Below are 21,116 nucleotides of genomic sequence, written 5' to 3'. Positions count from 1 at the left end.
CATTATTCATTCTAATTATGTAATGATGTTTCTATTGTAATCTGGGTTTTACACCGGGTTACATACAGGCTTTTGGATGTTGCATCATTTATAGCTAGAGGCCTTTTTAAACTCAAAACAATAACAAACAAATATACATTAGCAAGGGTTGCATCCTTTTTTCATAATGCTGTTGAGCGATCAGCGTGGGTTTATGACATTGTTCTGTTGCTACTGCAGCTTTATTCCCACCATCGAGGACTGATCCAACTCTTTTAGTGTAACTAAAATTTGAGTCAGGATTCCCTTCCAGCAGTTTCTGGCTGGTGCTGGCACCCTTCTTCCTGCTTCCACCCGTCTCCACCCTGTGTTTATCTATTGATTTCTCTCCCTCTCTTTTATAGTTGGTTGCTGTGTTTTATTGCTAGTAACTAAAGTGAAATCTGGCTGTGTAAAAATGGCCAAAACACAGCTTACGTCTTCTTGTCTTCCCATAGAAAATGTGGCCAGAGGCCTCCCTCCAACATGCTGGAGGTGGTGTCATCCAGCAACATCATGCTGATTTCTTTCATTGCTGACTCCAGTGTCCAGAAGCCAGGGTTTCATGCCGTGTATAGAGCCATCCCTTTGACCTCAGGTGAATTATCCATTCCTGGCGTCACTTCATCCATTTTTAGTCAGCACTCTGTAGCGGTGCTCTGGTTAACTGGTTTTCTTTTCGCTGTGTTCAAGGTGATAATCTTTATGCATAAATAATCTGTTTTAGTGAAAGAATGTGGTGGTGACCTGTTTAAGACTGAAGGAAACTTCACGTCGCCGCTTTACCCCAGCTTCTATCCACCTGCTGTGTGCTGCAAGTGGACCATCCAGGTTTGTGACACTTCTCTTGCTTCCTCTCTTCTCTGATTTAGCCCCTCCACCCCGTCTCCACCATCCTTAGCCTGCCATGAGAGGGATGCTGATACAGCACTATCGAAGCCAAGCTGTTCAGTACCTCTTGTATCTTCATCTGTCAGACTGCTGCTTCTGCTGCAGCTCAGCTCAGGCTGCGGTGTTCTGTGTGTTCAGGATGTTTGTGTGTAATATGCATGCAGGTGGAGCCGCCTGCACTCGTGCACTCGCAACAGCTGTTGTTGTACTGCAGCGTGTGTGTGTGTGTGTATGCTTGATAAATAAAGTTGTAATGAATCTATCAGCAAGTCTTTTGTGCTGTAGGTCCCTGCTGGGAAAGAGGTCCGGGTGAAGTTCAACATATTCCGCATGAAGGAGCCAGGGGTGGACACCCGCAGGTGTCACAAAGACTACGTGGAGATCACGGGAAACAAGTAAGACTTCATCATCTCCATCAGCCAGCAGGTGAAAGGCAGGCGAGGATGTTTTTGCTGTTATGTGATTGCCAGCTACTGCACCACTGGACTGATTTAAATGAAACTCCCAGAAATGAATCAGTTTGTACATTTATATCAGAGGGGCTGTGGGAGTCAGTGTGATGACTTCAACAAATAAAAGTAGAAAAACACAAGCCTACCTTTCAGATGGAGCTAAAATTCTTCAATATTGATTATTTTTAGCATGTGATGCAAATGACCACAACTTATTCTCGACATTAAAGGTGGAATATGGAACAATTTTATAAAAAGCTAAATTTTATTAAAAAAAATAATACCTTCGTGACATGTTTAGCGGTTTGCATGAAGGTACAGTATTTCCTTTAAAAGCTATACTTTAATAAAAAATAATCAAATATTTATTTAGACAAGCACAACACTGGGTTTATGTTTACATCTACCAGCCAATAGAGGGCACCATTGCTGGTTGCCAATAAGTCCGCTCAGCACAGCGAGGCTGGCTCTGTGGAAAATGGCGGACTCGGCACGTCAAGCAGCTGCTTCTGAGCTCCGAAGATGTCGTTACCCTTCTCAGAAAAGGAGCGACCAGAAAAGATCTAAAACCAGAGCAACTTCAAATGAAGCCTGCAGCAGATGGGCCCAAATACAACGTTCAGGAATCTGCAGCGAACCTGGACTCCCCACGGCTGGAACGCTGGTTCTGTTGTTGCAACTACAACCTCCACACACTAGATGCTGCTCTGGTGTTCGTGTTCATATTCCACCTTTAAATAAAACATTGGACTTTTAAAAGAAATCAAAATGTTACAAGTCATTTTGCCTTCATCCAAACGGCATCACTTGATTTCACACGTAACGAAAGAAGTCGGCTAAAACGGCAACATTAGTACAATTCCTCAAAGCTTCAGGAATAAATCTGCATTCTCCACTTGAAAGACGGGGAGGAGGCGATGGGTTCGGGTGTCCAGAGCTCCATTTTCTCTGGCAACAAACCTGAACTACTTCCTGTTTGGATTCTGTGCCGCTTACGACGGTGTTTGGATGAACACTGAAATACTCATTAGTGCTTTATAGGGCACTCATTGAAATGCTTAGAACTTTACTATTTCAATGCCAGGGAGTTGTGGCATGCAACTAAAGTTTTCTTTTGCTACATTTTTCAGAAATGTTTATTTTCTTACAAAAAATTACAGAAAGAAAAGTGATCATATATGGATGCTGGCCCTGTTCTGGTATAAGAAATCCCAAAAGTAAAATAAACATGCACTTAGAATAAAACAGGACACTTTAGAAAGGTCTGGCACATTTTAGAATATGATGTCAAGGTGAAGCAATACAGAACATTTTACAGTTCTCCTAAAATATAGTTTATTTTCACAAAGACTGATTACTCTAGAATAATTTTGAAGGTTATGAACAGTAGAAACCATTTCAGTTCAAATATAGAATACTAGAATATGGTAGAATGGTAATGATGGAAGATCTGCTTCAATAACAACTTCCTCCTCTGCATCATCATCATCATCATCCTCATCACTAATGGCAAGGTTTGCTGCCATAACAACTGTCTCTCTGTTTTCCATAGAAGTCTTGGTATATAATAATAATAATTATAATAATAATAATAATAAAATAAAAAATAAAAAATTATATAAGCAATAATAATAATAATAATAATAATAATAATAATAATAATAATAATAATAAAATGTATATCAATGATAATAAGAATATAAATGCTAATAATGATGATAATAATAATAAAAAGTAATAATAAAATTTGTACCGTCATTTTGTGTAAAAAATAAATAAATATTATATATATATATATATGTATGTATGTATGTGTGTATGTGTATGTGTGTGTGTGTGTATGTGTGTGTATGTGTGTGTATGTGTGTGTGTGTGTGTGTGTGTGTGTGTGTGTGTGTGTGTGTGTGTGTGTGTGTGTGTGTCATTTTCATTACTAGTTCAGGGCGTATGATCAAATGTGGCAGCTTTGACTTTCATGCTATGATTTCACCAACTTCATTGACTTAAACGTTTATTTCGTAGTGAGCTAAGTCATGTGACAGTTTCACAAACCTACCTTCTTTAGCTTTAGAGATCTGACGAAGGCAGTTTTCCGGTTCTGCAGACACACCCTGATCAGTTGAGCGTGAACTGTGACCAGCGTGATCTCTGGTGAAATCCTGTGCTTCTGAGAGTTTGTGAAAGATGCACTGACATCATTTCTGATGCCAGGAAGTGTCCAAATATAGGCACTGGCCCTGCAGAGTTTATCAATGATCGTAACAAACACCGGTTATGTTTTTCCCTCTACTTCTACACCTTCCCAGTCTGACTACACTAGTAAACTTCAGCTTGTTTTAGACCTTGTTCTTGTGTGCCAGGTATTGTGGAGAAATCCCTAACTTGGCCCTGACCAGTGACTCTAACATCATGGAGGTCAACTTTTGCTCTGATATGTCCTACACGGACAAAGGCTTCAGCGCCGAGTACAGCGCCTACGATCCCCTAAACCGTGAGTTCCCTCCCGTTTCTCTCTTGTTTCATCCAAATAGATTATTAATGACAATAATTAAATAAAATACATAGAATAATTAATACCATTACAACCTTTTCTTCCATATTTTTTCTGTGAGTAGCTTGCCCTGACAAGTTTCCCTGCAACACGGGCATCTGCATCCCTTTATCACAGAAATGTGACGGCTGGAATGACTGCGGCGACATGAGCGACGAGACGAACTGCAGTAAGTGGGCGCAATCAAACTCACCCCCGTCTCCTCCTCTCATTTCCTTAAAGGGATAGGTTGGCTTTCTTATTTATTTTGTACTAGTTAGATGAGGAGATTGATGTCATCCTCATATGTCTGCTAATGGCTGCCAGAGGTTGGTTAGCTTAGCTCAGCAAAATGAGTGGAAGCTGAGGGGAAACACTTAGCCCGCATCTGTCCCGAGATAACAAAATCGGAGGAGCATAAAAATGACAAGCTGTGGTTTTTATGCCAGAGATCGTAATCTTATCTTCTCTCCAGTAAGACCTTGCTAGATTCAAGGAAATCATTCAGTGCTAATGGCTAAGAAATGGTGAAAAACTTACTAAAACTTGTCATTTTAAGCTTTTTTTTACACACTTTCGATTAACTATGAAGATTTTATGTAGTGGAAACTAGTTGCATGACAGTTTCTGTTATCATCAAGCAAAGCTGCCGTTTCCAGTTTTCTTCATAAAATGCTGATGTTTAGCAAAAACACAAAAAAATATTCAGTGATGCAGCCAGTCCCATGATTAATGTCGCAAATCACACGTTTGCACATAATGTTGAGCTGACCCGTTTCTTTCAGAATGTGAAAAGGACCAGTTTGCTTGTGCTAATGGTTTGTGCAAACCGTACCTCTGGGTGTGCGATCGCAACAACGACTGTGGAGATGGGAGCGACGAGAAAAAATGCAGTGAGTGTTTTCATCGAGTAAAGAAGTAGTTTGATGTCTTTTTCTGTTGCAAGGTTATAAACATACAACTTAGCGGTGGGAGATTTGAGCGTCCTCGGTGTAGAGGAACAGATTAGCTGCTTTCACTTGATTGACTAGCCGTTAGCTAGCTGTTGTTATCTTAGGAAACGCTCAGCATCAAGTTTTTCCCGATAAAGCTCGTAATGTTAATCCTACGGGTGTGTGACGGTTTATCAAACAGCTGTTCCACACTTCTTTGTGATTAAAGTTAGTAAGAGTGGAGTTTGGGTCTTGCAGTCAAAACTGGGTGTCAAAACAAAGGGCGCCATCTAGTTTAACACCAAGATTAGTCACTGAAGCACTCAGCTGGCTATTAAATGACCCACAGTCAAAGTAAAGTAAAGGATGCTGCTTCCGTTAAGCTTGTCAACGGCACCGCTATTGCCCCGTTAAAAAGTAAAAAGATGCATAGTGGCAGAGATGACGACGATGACGAGAATATGGCGACGGCATGAAGAGCTGGAGGAGAACGAAGGACAAATTTGTCCGTGTTATAAAGTCTCTGAAATATAGAAAGACATCAGTAAATACACCATCGTGGGCCAGATGCACGAGTGTAATGGTGATGTCACAGAAAAGCACTAATCTCTTTTGTTCTGGAATTGCTTGGCACCTCTCTCCGTCGACGCGGGTGCGTCTCTGAAGGATGAATCAGGCGTTGGCGGTCTATTTTGCTGCACCTATTTGGACGTGTAAGAGTTGGGGAAACACAGATGTATTAAATGGGGCTGCATTCCACTTTTGCTTCTTTGCATGGTCGTTTTTCAGTAAAAATGCTGATGAGTAGTCTTTCTCCGTAATGGAATGCAGCCCTCATCAGTTCACCTGTTTTCTACCGTTGAGTTGGTGTGAAACCCTGGTGTCTGTCTCTGAGTGTCGATCCAGAGGCAAGAAGAAGGAACCGATGCGATCAGCCATCGTTCAGTACTTTAATAATTACTTAACAAATGTAAACCATTGGCTGCAGGTTGTGAGCTGAACGAGTGGCGCTGTGGGAACGGAGTTTGTCTGCCTCAGGATGTTGTCTGCAACGGTAAAACTGACTGTCAAGATGGGAGCGATGAAGCCTCGTGTGAATCCTGTAAGTGTCCTCCTTTATTCTCCACCAGCAGTTGTTTTTGAGCTCTTTGGAAAACCTTTTTCTGTTTTAAGAAGACATCACAGACCATTAGGTGCAGCACAGCGTGCCTGCAGGACTTAGCTCAGAGTGTTCTCTTTATTGCCCGGATTTCAGCTCCTTGTTATGTTCTCCTGCTCTCATTAGCCCCGCCCCCTCACCAGTTTCCTCTCCCAGTCACAGACGCACTCAGAGGGCACGGCTGCATTTCTTTTTGATTTTCCTTTCTGTGAATAAAGAGGGATATTAGACCTTAAACCCAATCAATATGCCCAATCAATGCAATCTGCTCCTCAATCACCGTGCATTGTGCATTCAAGTCTCACTTTGAAGGCTCTGTGATTGCGTGGTATTTTACTGGTTAAATGTGTGTTTTCACTTTGGGACCCGTCTCTGCACCCCTCCACTCCCCGTCCTTGCTGAAGCTCGAAGCATGTGCACCAACTTCAGCTTCAAGTGTGCGAACAGCGAATGTGTCAACAAGGTGAACGCCGAATGCGACCGCGTCCATGACTGCTCGGATCAATCGGACGAGGCCGGCTGCGGTGAGAACATTTATTAATCTGCTTTTCCTTCTAACTCGATTCACCTGTTTTTCCTTAAATAGCCGACCATGGACCTAATCTGGTCAGTGTCATTCAAACTGGATTATAGACGCCAGGTTGAGCTGCATGTTGAAAATAAATAAATAAATAAATAAATAGGAGCCTCGGGCCTTGACTGCCTTTTTTCTCCATTCTTTGAAGGCTGCTTTCACCACGTCTGAAGTTTTTATTTTTCCAGAATTTAAGCCTCAGGGTGTGTCTGTGTTTCATTTTCTTTCTTTTTCTTATTAGTCAACATACCTGCATGTCTTCCAAAATCTCAAAGTTGCATTCACCCAGCATCCAGGTGGCATGAGGGCTTAAAGGAAAGGCTTTTCTCGCTGAACTCTTCCTTACACAAATTCATTGTTGAAGCACAGACTGCGGCACCAGGCCTTACAAGCTGAATCGCATCGTTGGAGGGGTGAATGCTGTGGTGGGAGAGTGGCCCTGGCAGGTCAGCCTCCAGTTCAAGACAAGTGGACACACCTGTGGCGCTTCGATCATCTCTGATCGTTGGCTCCTTTCTGCTGCTCACTGCTTTGTTAACGACATCTCTCCAGAGTAAGTTACAGATCACCTAAACTCTTCTGTCTTTGGATCTGACCATGAAATAACTCTATTATCCAAACTCTGAATGAAATTCAGCCTCCCATCTTGCATCATCAGACTGACCTGTTGGTGGTGCTCTAAACACACCGTTGGGCCAGAGCTGCTTTAATCATGATGAGGATCATTCGCAGATTCAGAGTCTGACTTTTTCTCAAACTGTTTCCTTTCGAATCATTCATTAATCAGATTAACTAACATCCTTGCATGATTTAGTTATTTTTCTGTATTGTGTAAAGCTACTATCTCATGATGTCATCGTCGGGCGCTTTGTTTTAAATCAGTCTTTGTGTTGCTCTCATTAAATGTAGGTTTTCTTCTGTATCGTGTTGAATTAACCACATCTTTTCCCATCCTGGTTCTTGCATGAAAAATAAAAACAGCACGTGGTTCTGCTGTTTTGCAGCTACCGGGTTCCAGACAACTGGGTCACCTACAGTGGCTTGCAGTACCAGTTCAAGATGGCAGACGCACAGATGCGTAAACTGACGTCGGTCATCCCCCACCCAGCTTACAACTCGATGACCAGCGACTACGACATCTCGCTGCTGAAGCTCAGCGAGCCGCTGGTGTTTAGCAACACCATCCAACCAATCTGCCTACCAGCGTCCTCACACATCTTCCCAGCAGGCATGTCGTGCTGGGTTACAGGCTGGGGGGCGCAACGGGAAGGAGGTACTGAGCACGAGTCTTCAGTAGGATTGTAGTTATTTCATGAGCACTGGTCCCCTGCTTGTTCTGCATGTTCTTCTGCAAATGTTGTATCTCCTCGCTCCGCTTTCAAAAAAACTCAGTAACATACTCTATGTACACAAAACTTTACTTTTGTAGCCACAAGACCCAATGTTGCTCTCAGTTCAAGAGCTTTTTAACGGTTTATACACTGCCTGGTCCCCCCCAAAAAGTTTCCACATACTTTAATATTTCGTTGGACTGCCTTTAGCTTGATTATGGCGCACATTGACTGTGGAATAGTTTAGCTAAGTTTCTGCAACGTCATATTTCCATCCAGTGTTGCATTAAGTTTGCATTAACGAGTGAGGGAAAACTGGAGCTTGAGATCGATAGGCGGATTGGTGCTGTGTCTGCAGTGATGCGGGCGTTGTACCGGTCTGTCGTGGTGAAGAGAGAGCTGAGTCAGAAGGCGAAGCTCTCGATTTACCGGTCGATCTACGTTCCTACCCTCACCTATGGTCATGAGCTTTGGGTAGTGACCGAAAGAACGAGATCGCAGATACAAGCAGCTGAAATGAGTTTTGTCCGCAGAGTGGCTGGGCTCTTCCCTAGAGATAGGGTGAGAAGCTCGGTCAATCGGGAGGGGCTCAGAGTAGATTTGCTGCTCCTCCACATCGAGAGGAGCCAGTTGAGGTGGCTCGGGCATCTGATCAGGATGCCTCCTGGACGCCTCCCTGGTGAGGTTTTCCGGGCATGTCCAACCGGGAGGAGACCTAAAGGTAGACCCAGGACACGGTGGAGGGACTATGTCTCTCACCTGGCCAGGGAACGCCTTTGGATTCCCCCGGAGGAGCTGGCCCAAGTAGCTGGGGAGAGGGAAGTCTGGGCCTCTCGACTTAGGCTACTGCCCCCACAACCCGACTCCAGATAAGCGGATGAAAATGGATGGATGTTGCATTAACGTTTCACCAAGATCTTGCACTGACAAGGGTCTGACTTCTTCTCCAGCACATCCTAAAGATTCTCAATGGGGTTAAGGTCTGGGCTCTGTGGTGGCCAATCCATGTGTGAAAATGTTGCGTCACTCTCCCTGAACCACTCTTTCACTATTTGAGCCCGGATCCTGTTGTTGTCATCCTGGAATATGGCCGTGCCACCAGGAAGATTGAATAACTTGGTCATTCAGGATATTCAGGTAGTCAGCTGAGCTCATTCTCGGAGCGCATTCAATTCAATTCAAAGATACTTTATTAATCCCAGAGGGAAATTAGAGTTTCAGTACACACAATTCTGAGATCAGACAAACATACATACACATGACAAGAATCGGTGACTGTGGTCATTCGCAACCCGAGTCGCGCTATCTTAATAGAGATCAGAGGGGTTACATGAGGATTGGGTCAGGTGGAGGGAAAAAGGCACTTACCCTCCACAGGGAGGGCAGCTTTGCTTTGCAAAAACACCTCAGACAGAAATACAACAGACTTCAGACGTCACACAACATAGGTATCCATTAGAAAGCACAGTGACTCCTGGAAACGGTTCCACGACCTTCATCGGTCTCAAGCCCGCCCAGGCTGGGATAGGGAGACGTAGTTGTCATGGCGACGGCAAACATTCCACATTTCATCTGAGGAGCAGTTGCTTCAGCCTCACAGACTCAAGGGCACCAGATTCAGATAAGAAATTGTTTTGGGGCCAGACAGAGATAATTTCCTCTCTGTCTTAAAGTTCTGTTGGTCCTCAACCCCTCTAAATCCAATAATGGCGTAATTAATCCATCCCAATCCGTGATGATCAGTCAACTTTCTCCTTGATGGCATCAACCTTCTGTGCCAGAATCTGAATCTCAGCCAAAGTTCCAAGTTTACGACTCATCTCGACAATTATGAGTTTGTGCATTCACAGCGCGGTGTAATCCATCCCTGAGCTCCGGGATTGAGCCAATATTCCTCGACAGCTCATTACTTTTGCGGTAAGCCAGATAACCACTCAGGCTAAACAGCAAGAAACCTAACACCAACACCACGAATATCCAGACATCTTCAGAATCCTCTACAGACAGTTGAGATAAGCAGATCAGGTTCCACTGTTTCCAGGAGTCCATGATATGCCCAGCTGGCTCTGTCCCAGAGGGGCATCCGGGAGCCCCATCTCCCATTCTCATCGTTGAAAAAATTTTGTCAGTCGCGTTGAGAGACCAACTGACCAGGTCCATTTGTAATAATTTCCAGTTTCCAGAAAAAATGCAGAAGCGCCGTACACCCAAAGGCAGACAAAGAGCCTTGGGAGGAGAGGAGGAAAAGCGCATCTGTACTCTCCAAGAGCCGATAGAAAAGAGCAACATCCTGTTGCTGAACCTAGACCTAGACCTGACCAGTGTTAGGAACGTTACACTTAAAAGTAATTGGTTATAGTTACTGATTACTTTGTCATAAAGTAACTCAGTTACTTACTTTTTTACTCTTGTAACTCAGTAACTGATTACAAAGAAAAATAACTATTTTGTTACTTTTTCATAATAGAATGCAAAAAAGGGGTCCCCTGTTGGTTTATCTTACTGATTAAATGACTACAAGGCTAAAATATAAATGACTAAATAAATTAGAACATAATAGATGTATGTCTAAGTGTTTATTATAAAATGGAAAAATTGAAATAAATGGGCACTTAACAGGAGGAACTACAAAAAGGAACATTACACCAATATAAACTATTCAAATGTCATGTGACATAAAACAAGACCCCAATCAACAAAAATGTATAATTGCAAATAGAGACACCTGTAAAGGTTCCTGAGCCTTTAAATGGTCTCTCAGTCTAGTTAAAATACTTAAATAAATGTAATTTTGCACCGTATTGAGATTTTTCCAGTTTCACATAATTGTGTGTTTCATTAATACTTATTTTCCTGGTAATCCAGTCATGGTAAAATAACTAAATAAAACTCTTCAACAACGACTCTAGAACAGGCACAAATCAGATGAGGACTTTAATTTGCTAACTTGGGTCAGACCCAAACACAGAAGAGCTGAAGTTGGGTGATAAAGACAGCTGAAGGTCCGTTACGCCTGAGACGGTCAGCGTTCCAGCGGGACTAAAGAAATGATCAGGAACAGGTTCCACTTGGATGATCTAGGAAGATAGAAGAGCGTGATGAGGATTTAAATAACTGGTGTGTGAGCGGTGAACTGGTAAGCAAACCATCGGGAAGTCCCGCTGTCTTGCCAAGAAGGGCACAGCTGTAGACCCACAGACCGCAGAGCAGATTCACGCCTGCAGCAGCGAATCTGCAGCCGTAGACTATTCACCACGTTTTTCTTGTTCCTCACTGGCTGGGATGCGTTTGGATGTAAACATATGCTCCTTTAGCTCCCGATCAGCTGCTTCATCACACCTCACTGCTGAATTATAGTAACGCACTCATTTTCTTGTCAGTAACAGAAATGGTGCTGACAAAAGCAGACAGTATTTGGTACCCAAACCTTCCGTTAGCAACACCATTGTTTAAACGCCGTTTTTCCCCATCACTTGAACCGACCAACTGCTACAACCCAGATCATGGCACTACTCCTCAGGCGTGTACAGTAGGCACTAGGCATGGTGGGTGCGTCACTTCATCTGCCTCTCTTCTTACCCTGATGCGCCATCAGTCTGGAGCAGGGTCCATCTGCACTCATCAGACCACATAACCTGCTTCCATTGCTCCAGAGTCCAATCTTTGTGTTTTTTCCAGTTTGCCCCACTGATCAGTGGTTTTCCTGCAGCTACACAGCTGTTCAGTCCCACACATTGTGCATGTTCACTGATAAACCTAGCCCCGAGTTCTACTAGGTTCTACTGCTGTTTTTCTTCTGTTTGATTCCAATCGTTTAAGTGATCACCGATCACAACCATTCAGGATTTTTTCCAGCCACATTTCTTCCTCGTAGACGATGGGTCCCCACTTTCGTTCCAGTTTTGAATAATGCGCTGGACACTTCTTAACCCAGTTTAGTTGTTGTTTAGATGTTTTCTCCGCTTGGCGCATGCCAACGATCTGACCTTCCTCTAACAGACCAACATCTTTTCCACGACCACCAGAGAAGCAACTCACAGCACCAGTTGGGGGTTAACGAACTTGTTGCCAGCTGAACGATAATCGCACATGCAGTAATTATCCAGTAGGAGGCTTGTATTTGCTTAGTTAAATCGGGTGGCAGCGTGTTTCTGGGCCGGGCGGTGTACTGGTTAGCGCGTCCCTCTGCTTGATCTCAGAACGCAGTCGTTTTAGGCATCTTCTCAGGCTCTAGCAGAGACCGTCAATAAACCCAATCTGCTGTTGGGCTTCTTGGTAACTAACACAATCTGCATAGATTCTCGTTAGTGTTTGACTGTTTATTATAACAACTCTGAATCCTAATATTGTGGTGATTTGTTCATTTGAGGCCGTTTTTTTCCTGCCTTCCACTTTCTTCCTTTAATCTCCTTTAAATCTTCTTTAGTCTTCTGCTTTAATGTCTCTCCTTATTTATCGTCTCCACGTCTATTATGACACGCTCTCCACCGCTTCATCTCGCCTTCCTTTTCTCTTATCTTGTTCTAATCTGTCTTGTTCACTTAAGCTTGCTTCCATATTCATAAATCAGCGCAGTCGCCTGCTCTCCTGGGAACTCTCTTAAACCTTCATTAGTTCACGCTAATCTCAGCCATTAACACCTTGTATGTCAGCGATGAGCACGGAGGTCACGTGGCAGATTGCTGACCTCTTTTTGTCACCGCTCTTGCAGGAGGGGTTTCTATGGTCCTGCAGAAGGCATCAGTGAAGATAATCAATGACACCATTTGTGACTCAGTCCTAGAAGGCCAGGTCACCTCCAGGATGCTCTGTGCTGGATTCCTAGAGGGAGGAGTTGATGCTTGTCAGGTGAGATCGAGCCGTCTTCTGCAGAAAAGAAAAACGGACCCGCATGATTATAGCTCCCCCACATCTAAAGCCAACCTAATGATCGTTTTCTCTCCCTGATCGTGCTCACTAGGGAGACTCCGGAGGCCCCCTGGTGTGTTTCGAGGAAAGTGGGAAGTGGTTCCAGACTGGCGTAGTGAGCTGGGGTGAGGGCTGCGCACGTCGGAACAAGCCCGGGGTCTACACGCGTGTCACCAAAATGAGAGACTGGATCAAGCAGGAGACAGAAATTTGATGAGGAAGACATGGAGAGCAGGGAGGGTTGAAGAGAAGGGCGACATGGAAGTGCTACGATGGATGGAACATTTTGGTCGGATTCAGGAAGAGTCCCTGTGTTTAGTTTGTTTAGCTACAGGCTGAACACAGGTGAAAAATGTTCAGCACTTTATCTGGAGGAGCTCAGAAAACACACCTAAAACTAAGACTTGTCGTTTTCTGAAGGCATTTAAAACTATCCAAAGGCTGTAAATGAGACTTCATCTGTTTTTTAGTCTAAAGTTTAAATTTGGGTTCAGAATATGAACTTTTATGCAGCTTTTAAACGTGATTTTTTTATTACACATTGTCATCCCTTCCAAAGTGATTTTGTTTGCATTATCTAGAAATCCTTTTTGTTACCGAAGGGAAAGTTCCTCCTTTAAAGCAGATTTTAGCTTTGATCGTATTTTTAAATGATACCAAAAACGTGCTCAGATCTCAAGACCCAAACAAGAGGGGGAAAGGGGACATTCGGCATCCTTCACACACACTTTTTCATATTTTGGTAAAATGCATGAAAACCCAAAAACTGCCTGTAAAATGGAGCCTGCATTAATCCATCTAAAAGCCTGTGATTAGTGCTTGGATAATGGCCAACACTAAAGTATTCCAGATTTGTAATTGGCAAGCTGAAAATGCAAAAGATTGCTACAGTGGTCCTAGAATAACGAGATCAGAGGGATTCCCATCAGTATTTCTCCTTTTATTTGTATTTACGCGTGAGGCCTTGCTCGATCTGAGCGTGATTTTATAAAATATTGGATTAAAGTGATGATGATGAAGGTCCAGCTGGCTTTTGCATCTTTTTGTTTGTTTCCGCTCCAGCTCGGGGTGATGGTGTCTGGAGTTAAACTGGACCAGTAGTTTCTTCTCTTTTGGTCTCAAGCAGCTTTTATGTGACTGGATGAGTGATTTTATATCAAACTCATCCTGAATAATCGCTCAGAAATGACGAGGATTATTTATTGACGGGTAGAAAATAAAACCAAGGAGGTTTCCTTCATTCTTTTTAAAACAAACTCGAAGAGTTAATTATTTTATGGAATCGGCTGTAATTCAGATTTTTGAGTCTTTTCCTGTTTAATCTGCTTTTTGCGTGACGTGTGTGTGATGTAATAAACATCTTCTCTCTGACTGTGTGGTTCCAGTTGCATCACCTGCTCTATCCGTCTGACGGGGCCGTGTTCTCTGACCTGTCGGGTTTAATAAACGCTCGTGTCGTGTTGGGAGACCCCGTCCCGTCCCTCTGCAGAGTTGTAATGAGCGTGTACTTCTCCTCCCTGTCGGGTGCAACATGCATACCTGGCGAACAGCAGACGAGACAATCTCATATCGTCAAATAATCCCTTCCTTTGTCACAGCTCGCTCTCTTACCCTACCAAATGGGCATGTTGACTTCAGGAGGTGGAGACGCATGCGGCGAGTTGGGCTTTGGAGGAGGGGTGGGGGTCCCACCGTCTCATCCGTCTTCATTAAACACCGAGCACCAGCGGGGAATAGGAAAATCAACACGGACAGTGGTGCTAATTTATGATTTCATCACTTTGTTTGTCGCTGTTCTCCGTGAGGCTCTGCGCATGGCTGGCAACCTTCCAGAATCCGCCAAAAAGCCACGAGTTTCTTTTCATTTGTTTTTTTTTATCGGAAATGGTTTTATTTAAATATAAATATGTGTACAAAGGTACAAGCAACAATAGCTCATTTCTAGCAAATAAAATTCTTAATACATAAGAATGAACGAACAAATGGCAATTAGTTGTGTCCCCACCCCCACCCCTCCCCCACAAAAGGAAAATAAATGGATTCAATGATTGATGAACAACTCTGACAAAAACGTCTGTGGAGCCAAATAAATCAACCAAAGTAGATACATAGAAGTATATAAAGATACTTTACAACAGAGCAGCGTACACGCTGTACTTTTAAGGCTTATAGAAAATATAAAAACAATAGACAAGCGATGTTGCTAACCTCCTCACTTGTGAGCTCTCTCGTTGGGCTGCCTGGCACTAGCTTGGATAGATCAACGAATGGCAGTACGGTCGTCCTTACTAAAACATCCAGAGAGTGGAACGCAACGGGGTCGGATGCAGAAGCCTCCAACGGTAAATGGAGATGAATATAAAAGCTGAAAAGTTGTCACAAGACACGTCGTTAGCATGCAACAGAGAGAAGGATGGGCTCAGCCATTTGTACAGACGCTGGGCGGTTCAGGGTAGTACTGCTTCTTGTAAACATTGAGACGATTTGAGTTGTAAAACTTGAGAGTGAGTGGTCCACGTTGAGAACTGCCTCGATACAAAAGCCCCACCTGACCTGCTGAGGTTGACACCATATTCAAGTTTAGCTCAAGATTGCCTACACTTCTCTCCCCGTAAATGTCCCTTTTGATTGTTCTGTCAATATCTTAATTTTACAATCAGAAAACACAGCAGGAAGCAGCACAAGAGCCGCAACAGTGTTTTTCTCTCCTTCCATTGTTTCCCCCCACAGTTGTTACCATCTTTGGAGTTTCACAGCTCTAACTTTGTCCATCTTACACAATTAACCACCCATCATCACATGAAAACGAAGGCTAAAATACACGTTTTCTCTACATCCCCTTCTTTTATCCTCCGATGAGCACCTCCTTTTGTATCCGAAAATGCTCCAGGAATCCAGGCGGACCCTGAAGTACTCCCGTCTCCTCGTGCGGTACGGTTCCTTCAGCACTTGGTGGTCAAACGGCTAGCCTGTTGTGCAGAATAGTTTATGCTCGTCTCTGTGAAAGCTCAATCTCTTGTTGATGATGGACACAAATGTGCTTAGAATTCCTTTTGCATGCCAACAAGACACCAAATGACAGACAACAAAAGGCTGTTCGCATGTTTCCCTCATATGTCTTAGCTTGTGGAATTTTCTTCTTGAGGTCATTTTTTTTAGTGTTAAAGAAAAGGTTGGAATGCAGGTAAAAGGCCACCCCAGATCCATTGGCCACTTAAATTCATTTGATGCGTGTGAATTTTCTTCTAGTTGGCCTTTTGCACTCCCAGATCATCTCTGCAGGTTTGAGATTGCCCAGTAGCTTTAGAGTAGATACCAGCATCCACCACAGCTTGGTTGGTTTTCCCCAAATAAACCAAAAATCACCACTTCCTGCAAAACATGTCCAGAGATCCTCGTGCGCGTAACTGAAGTCCGTGTTAGTCCAGCCGCACGAGTGACCAAAGTTATCTACTCACTTCTCCCGAAAGCTGCTTTTTTCATACCGAGCGTCCAATCAGACATGAGTCTGCATGCGCTGTGAGGGCCGGCCGTAGTCAGATTGCTGGGAGGACACTTGTGAGGAGGCATAAGAGAAGCGAGACGAGCTTGACACCTTGCTGGCTTGATCTGATTGGTCATACGCATCCACCTTCTCGTAGGAAGTGGGCTTGACATAGCTGGTGAAGGCACGGCCGTAGGTTGCAGGCAGGTAGGCGGAGCCACTGTAGAGGGGATCAGTGGGATATATAGTGGCTGGTTGTGCAGGCTGCTGCTGGGCTGCCTGCGGCTGCTCGTACGAGGATCTGCTAACCGTGTTGGTAGCGTAGCGATGGGAGAATTCATAAATCCGAGGCTGGGTGCCATGCTGACCGTAGACGGGGCTGGGAGAGGGCAGCTGTGATGGCGTGTAGACTGGCCGGGAGTTGGGCACATACTCTGAGAATCCACTGTTACGGATGTGGCGGTCGTCATGACCACGGACGTTGTAGTACCCGTTGGTTGGGTCCTATGAAGAAGACGAGAAGAATCTTACCTTCATGTGCAAAGGTAAAATAAAAACACACACCAGCTTACTGCTCGGTGCTTTTGGGAGCGTTTCCCGTTTTACCTTGATGTCCGATCTCTCGTCGTCCTCCTCCTCTAAGAGGTCGCTGTGTTCTGTGCGCGACGTCCCTGGAGATTCGCTGCTGTTGGGAGCCTGAGGGAAAACCAAGAGTTTCTAAAGCGTTACAAGGTTGAGCACGACCTCACTGGAGTCAGAACAAAAGAACGTCTGAGTATTCAGCTGCAACGCTAATGTAAGCCCCTCTCTCCACCTCCCTCCGCAAGATGTTTTATGCACAGATGGAAGGTAAGAAAAAAAGACTCATACCATGGGTTCTTTGACATCCTCCTCATCATCGTTGCCACGCGTGGCGTTGTGATCACTGTGAACGATCTGAACTCTGATGTCGCTCTTGGAAAGACGAGTGCACCTTTTCCCTGAGGGAATAGATTTGGGGTTTAACTGATGTCATCTCTCAGGTTTAAACATTCAAATCAGAGCAAGTAAAAACTCGTGGATGTAATTATTTGAAGAAAAATGGCTGATTCAGTTCTTGCCCATACTGACCGTTGAGCTCACCTTTGCCTGTGTGCCTGCAGCAGAGAGACACCAACGTGATGACGCAGATCAGCAGGACACAGCCTCCGCCCACTGCTCCACCAACAATCACCAGCATAGGCAGAGCCTCTGTGGGGGGAAGAGAAACAGAGACGATCATGAAAACGGAGGTGAGTGCATGTTTGTCAAATCTGCAGAACAAATAAAATAAAAGGAAACGAGTAGAGCTGTTTTGCTAATCCCATGCGCGTGCCAGTGCCCACGAATTTCCAAACTGTTCTATGTCTTATCTCACATTTTGCAGCTTATGCTCATGTGGACAGTTCAGCTTCTTGCAGTATGGCTTTTGTCTGTGATCTCTTTGAAGGAAGGGTAACAAGGCTTGACACGCAATGAAGCAATAGACAGTAATCTAATTAGAGATTCCAGGAGATAGCGCTCCCCGGTCCTCTGGAGACCCCTGCTCTGATGCGTTGGTGTAAATTCCTGGCGAGGGCCTTTATTTGGTGTCTGCAGCAACTAAAGTTACTACTGGCATCAGTGAAGAAGTGTACTGCCTCCTCGTAAGGCCAGCTGAGACCGTTGCATTTTCTGACTTTGGCTCTGAGACAGTGACAGAGATTATGTTCCAAGCTGAAAACACACGTGGGTTGCTCTAATTGATTGTTTTTTGTCCCTAATCAATATCTATGTTATGGGGCAAACATATTCATTAAAGCAGCAATCTACGGAATACATTACATTGATTAGAAGAGTATAATTAAGATAACCACAAGAAAGTGCCACAGGTAATGTAATTTTACCCAATCTAGCGCCTTGCATGGCACGGATAGACTACCGCTGTGGGCCACTTTCCATCAGACTGGCTCCAGGTCTATGTGATTCAGTTCTACGTCAGATTTTAAGATTGTAACGTCCAACAGTGGTCAGGTTAGGTACTGTTTGACCATTCAACATCTGGTCAAAAAGGAGACACAAGACTGCACGTGCTCCCTTTAAATCAGCCCGCCTTCCTCCCACCAGCTGGAGCTCAGAGCCTGCAGCTCTGACAGAGATCATGAAATCATAACAACAACATCCTCTCTTTCCAAGGTCCCTCACAGAGCACCCCTTTTATCTAAGTTTCCTAGCTCACAGAAGAACAGAAGAAGGAAGATATTTAGAATTAAATATGAACTTCTAAAATTTACAAGCTAGATAATCATTAAATAAACGTTTGTTTATTGCTACTTATACTAATTATAAAATAGTGAAATGTTCATTAATCTGTGCTCAATGATATGTTTCAGCATGTTTACTTGACCAGGTCATAACATTTACACTCACACAAGAACAAAGTAAGGTAAAGTTAAAGTCCATGATACATAATTAGTCATTATTACCCCAGACCAGAGCATCCAGTATCGAAGAAGGCGTTTCTGAGATTCTTGGTAATATCCCTCAAACTTGCCAACCTCTGGTTGGCTACACAATCATAACATGAGAACATTAAAACCAGATCACCCTGGTGATTCATCAGTTCTAGAGAAGCTTCAGCCACCTGAAGCAAAACCTCTTTAACCATCAAAGCTTTTGACACGTCGTCAAAACCTTCCTGCACCTGCGAAGCTGACACAACAAAACAGTTCCTGCAGAACAAGCTGATTTGTTCAACTCCTTAAGAGTTATTCCTGAGACGCAAACTAGTTCCAACTGTCGTTACCTGGAGAAGACTCTGGACTGACCTGGTCGTACTGCATTTAATCTACGGACTTCGCTACCTGGGGGCCTCCGTCCGACCCCCCCTGACATCTCAGATCTGAAAAGGGCGTCTCCACTTGGGTACGTAGAACACAGCGAGATAGCGTCTGGATGTGGTTTTGATAACAATCAACCTCATAGCTTAACGCAAACCAGATTCTTTTACATCCAGAACTCAGCTCTCCTAGTTTCAGGAGTTTTGATTAACATCTCATTCACACATAGGGTCCATACGTCACAGTAAATGTTAGTTAACTTGTCATGTTTTGTTTGTAAAATAAATTCTTACTTTTATAAACCTGACTCTTTTCTGAATCAAAACAAAGTGTGTACATCCCCTAATGAACAAAGAATCCTAGAATCTTCTGATTAAAGCACAATAAAGACCAGGCAGGATGATATTCTATATTTAGATAGAGTATCTCAGCTTATTGGTCATAAGTAGAGTTAATATATATATATATATATATATATATATAGAGAGAGAGAGAGAGAGAGAGAGAGAGAGAGAGAGAGAGAGAGAGAGAGAGAGAGAGAGAGAGAGAGAGAGAGAGAGAGAGAGAGAGAGAGAGAGAGAGAGAGAGAGAGAGAGAGAGAGAGAGAGATCTTAAAGAACTCAATTTACCAAACCCTACAAGATGCTGGTGTAAAGCGTGGTTGGTAAGGCCTTAAGACATGCTTGAGCATACCCTGACTGCTAAAAAGCAAAACAAAACTAACAAAAACAGAAAGTTTGAGATTTTTTAAATCAAAAGAACATCAAACTGTCAAACTGCAGATAACAAGTTAATGATGCTTTTTTGGGTAAAACGGTCTTTTTGCTGGAGGGCTTCCGCCGGAGCATGCCAAACTGATTTGCTACCCTCAAAACTGATGGTGCCTTAAGTAGTTGTTCCAATTTTCACCGAATCACAAATGATAATAATAGTCCAGCTCTGCATAAATGTCCATGCACAAATGACACAGATGTGGCCCAGTTAACCAGCAGTGCCCTCTTCAGCCCAACCCTCAGCTGTCACTAAAATCTAAGTACCCCAGTACACATGTAGCATGCAAGAGCAACAACAAAACCTCTCAGACCTTTGGTCTTTCACGAAGATGAATCCATACCAGTGATTATTAAAACCTGTTTTTTTTTTTTTTTTTTTGCTTCAACACCAAAATCACCAACAAACGTACAAACCAGCTCTGGAGTCTGGGGACCACCAATCAGGTCAAATCGTGCTGCTGCCTACTTGGTGCAAGGCAGAGCAATGAAAACACGAAGCTTCAACATCACTGAGATCAAAGCATCAGGCAGAACAAACTCATCGTCTCTCCTCGGCTGCTGTCAGTGTTGTGAATGCTTGCCAAAGCGCTGCACAGAGCCGCGTTCGCCGTTTCCATCGAATTTATGAAAGCAACTTAGTTTAAAAAAACCCCGTCAGGTCTTTTAATAACAGCAGCTGAAGTTTATAGATTCTACTAAAACTCCTGTTTGCAGCAAGTTCATAAATATTGCTAAGAGGTTGGAAATGCTTGGAGAAGCACGCTCACAGTCTGTTGTTTGAAACTGCGTGTCCAACATGGACTCTGCAGGAATAATGAGAGAAACACGCTAATCTGTTCAGGCCAACTGCAATCCAACGACACGGAGAAACCCCAGAAGAGGCTTGAGTGTTGGAAGAGATGTTCAAGGAAACCAAATGATGAGCTGTGTGCTGTTTTGGGTTGGGGTGCCGCCTTTTGAAGACTCGTCAGCCGTTTGTGTTGATGGCTACCTTGCTCCTTCAGCGTGACCAGAGCAGTTCCAGTGCCAAAGCGGTTCCAAGCTGTGCAGTTGTAGCGCATCTGGAAATCCTGCGCCAGAGTCTCCGACAGCACCAGAGTGGACAAGACCCCGTGGTCACTGGCAACAGTCTGCACAGAGAAACGACCAGAGGAACCAGAAGACAGGCTCGTGTCCCCAAAGGTCCACACCTGTGGAGAAGAGACAAAAGTTAGTGAGGTGTGCTTT

At 43.9% G+C, this 21,116-nt stretch overlaps 2 protein-coding genes across 4 annotated transcripts in view; one reads left to right on the top strand and one right to left on the bottom strand.

Annotated features, from left to right (window-relative positions):
• Positions 1–14,166, top strand: part of st14 (ST14 transmembrane serine protease matriptase) — a 57,970-nt gene extending 43,804 nt beyond the window's left edge. For both annotated transcript variants that reach the window (XM_015948977.3, XM_015948976.3), the window contains exons 8-19: positions 477–616; positions 746–849; positions 1,195–1,304; positions 3,722–3,852; positions 3,977–4,081; positions 4,677–4,784; positions 5,812–5,925; positions 6,387–6,506; positions 6,926–7,109; positions 7,561–7,829; positions 12,599–12,735; positions 12,848–14,166. In XM_015948977.3, the coding sequence (XP_015804463.1) occupies positions 477–616; positions 746–849; positions 1,195–1,304; positions 3,722–3,852; positions 3,977–4,081; positions 4,677–4,784; positions 5,812–5,925; positions 6,387–6,506; positions 6,926–7,109; positions 7,561–7,829; positions 12,599–12,735; positions 12,848–13,009 (1,684 nt within the window). In that variant the 3' untranslated portion in view covers positions 13,010–14,166. The remainder of the gene's footprint in view (positions 1–476; positions 617–745; positions 850–1,194; positions 1,305–3,721; positions 3,853–3,976; positions 4,082–4,676; positions 4,785–5,811; positions 5,926–6,386; positions 6,507–6,925; positions 7,110–7,560; positions 7,830–12,598; positions 12,736–12,847) is intronic.
• Positions 14,167–14,806: 640 nt separating this feature from the next.
• kirrel3l (kirre like nephrin family adhesion molecule 3, like) overlaps positions 14,807–21,116 on the bottom strand; it is a 43,242-nt gene continuing 36,932 nt past the window's right edge. The window contains exons 11-15 of one of the 2 annotated variants that reach the window (XM_015948978.3): positions 20,881–21,079; positions 17,390–17,509; positions 17,150–17,259; positions 16,886–16,975; positions 14,807–16,783 (exon numbers count right to left, since the gene is read on the bottom strand). In XM_015948978.3, the coding sequence (XP_015804464.3) occupies positions 16,292–16,783; positions 16,886–16,975; positions 17,150–17,259; positions 17,390–17,509; positions 20,881–21,079 (1,011 nt within the window). In that variant the 3' untranslated portion in view covers positions 14,807–16,291. The remainder of the gene's footprint in view (positions 16,784–16,885; positions 16,976–17,149; positions 17,260–17,389; positions 17,510–20,880; positions 21,080–21,116) is intronic. The other variant, XM_015948979.3, reaches the window with a different exon arrangement.

Source organism: Nothobranchius furzeri, chromosome 5 (assembly GCF_043380555.1).
Source record: "Nothobranchius furzeri strain GRZ-AD chromosome 5, NfurGRZ-RIMD1, whole genome shotgun sequence".
In the NCBI taxonomy this organism is placed as follows: Eukaryota; Metazoa; Chordata; class Actinopteri; order Cyprinodontiformes; family Nothobranchiidae; genus Nothobranchius; species Nothobranchius furzeri.
This window is presented reverse-complemented; position numbering and strand designations above follow the sequence as displayed.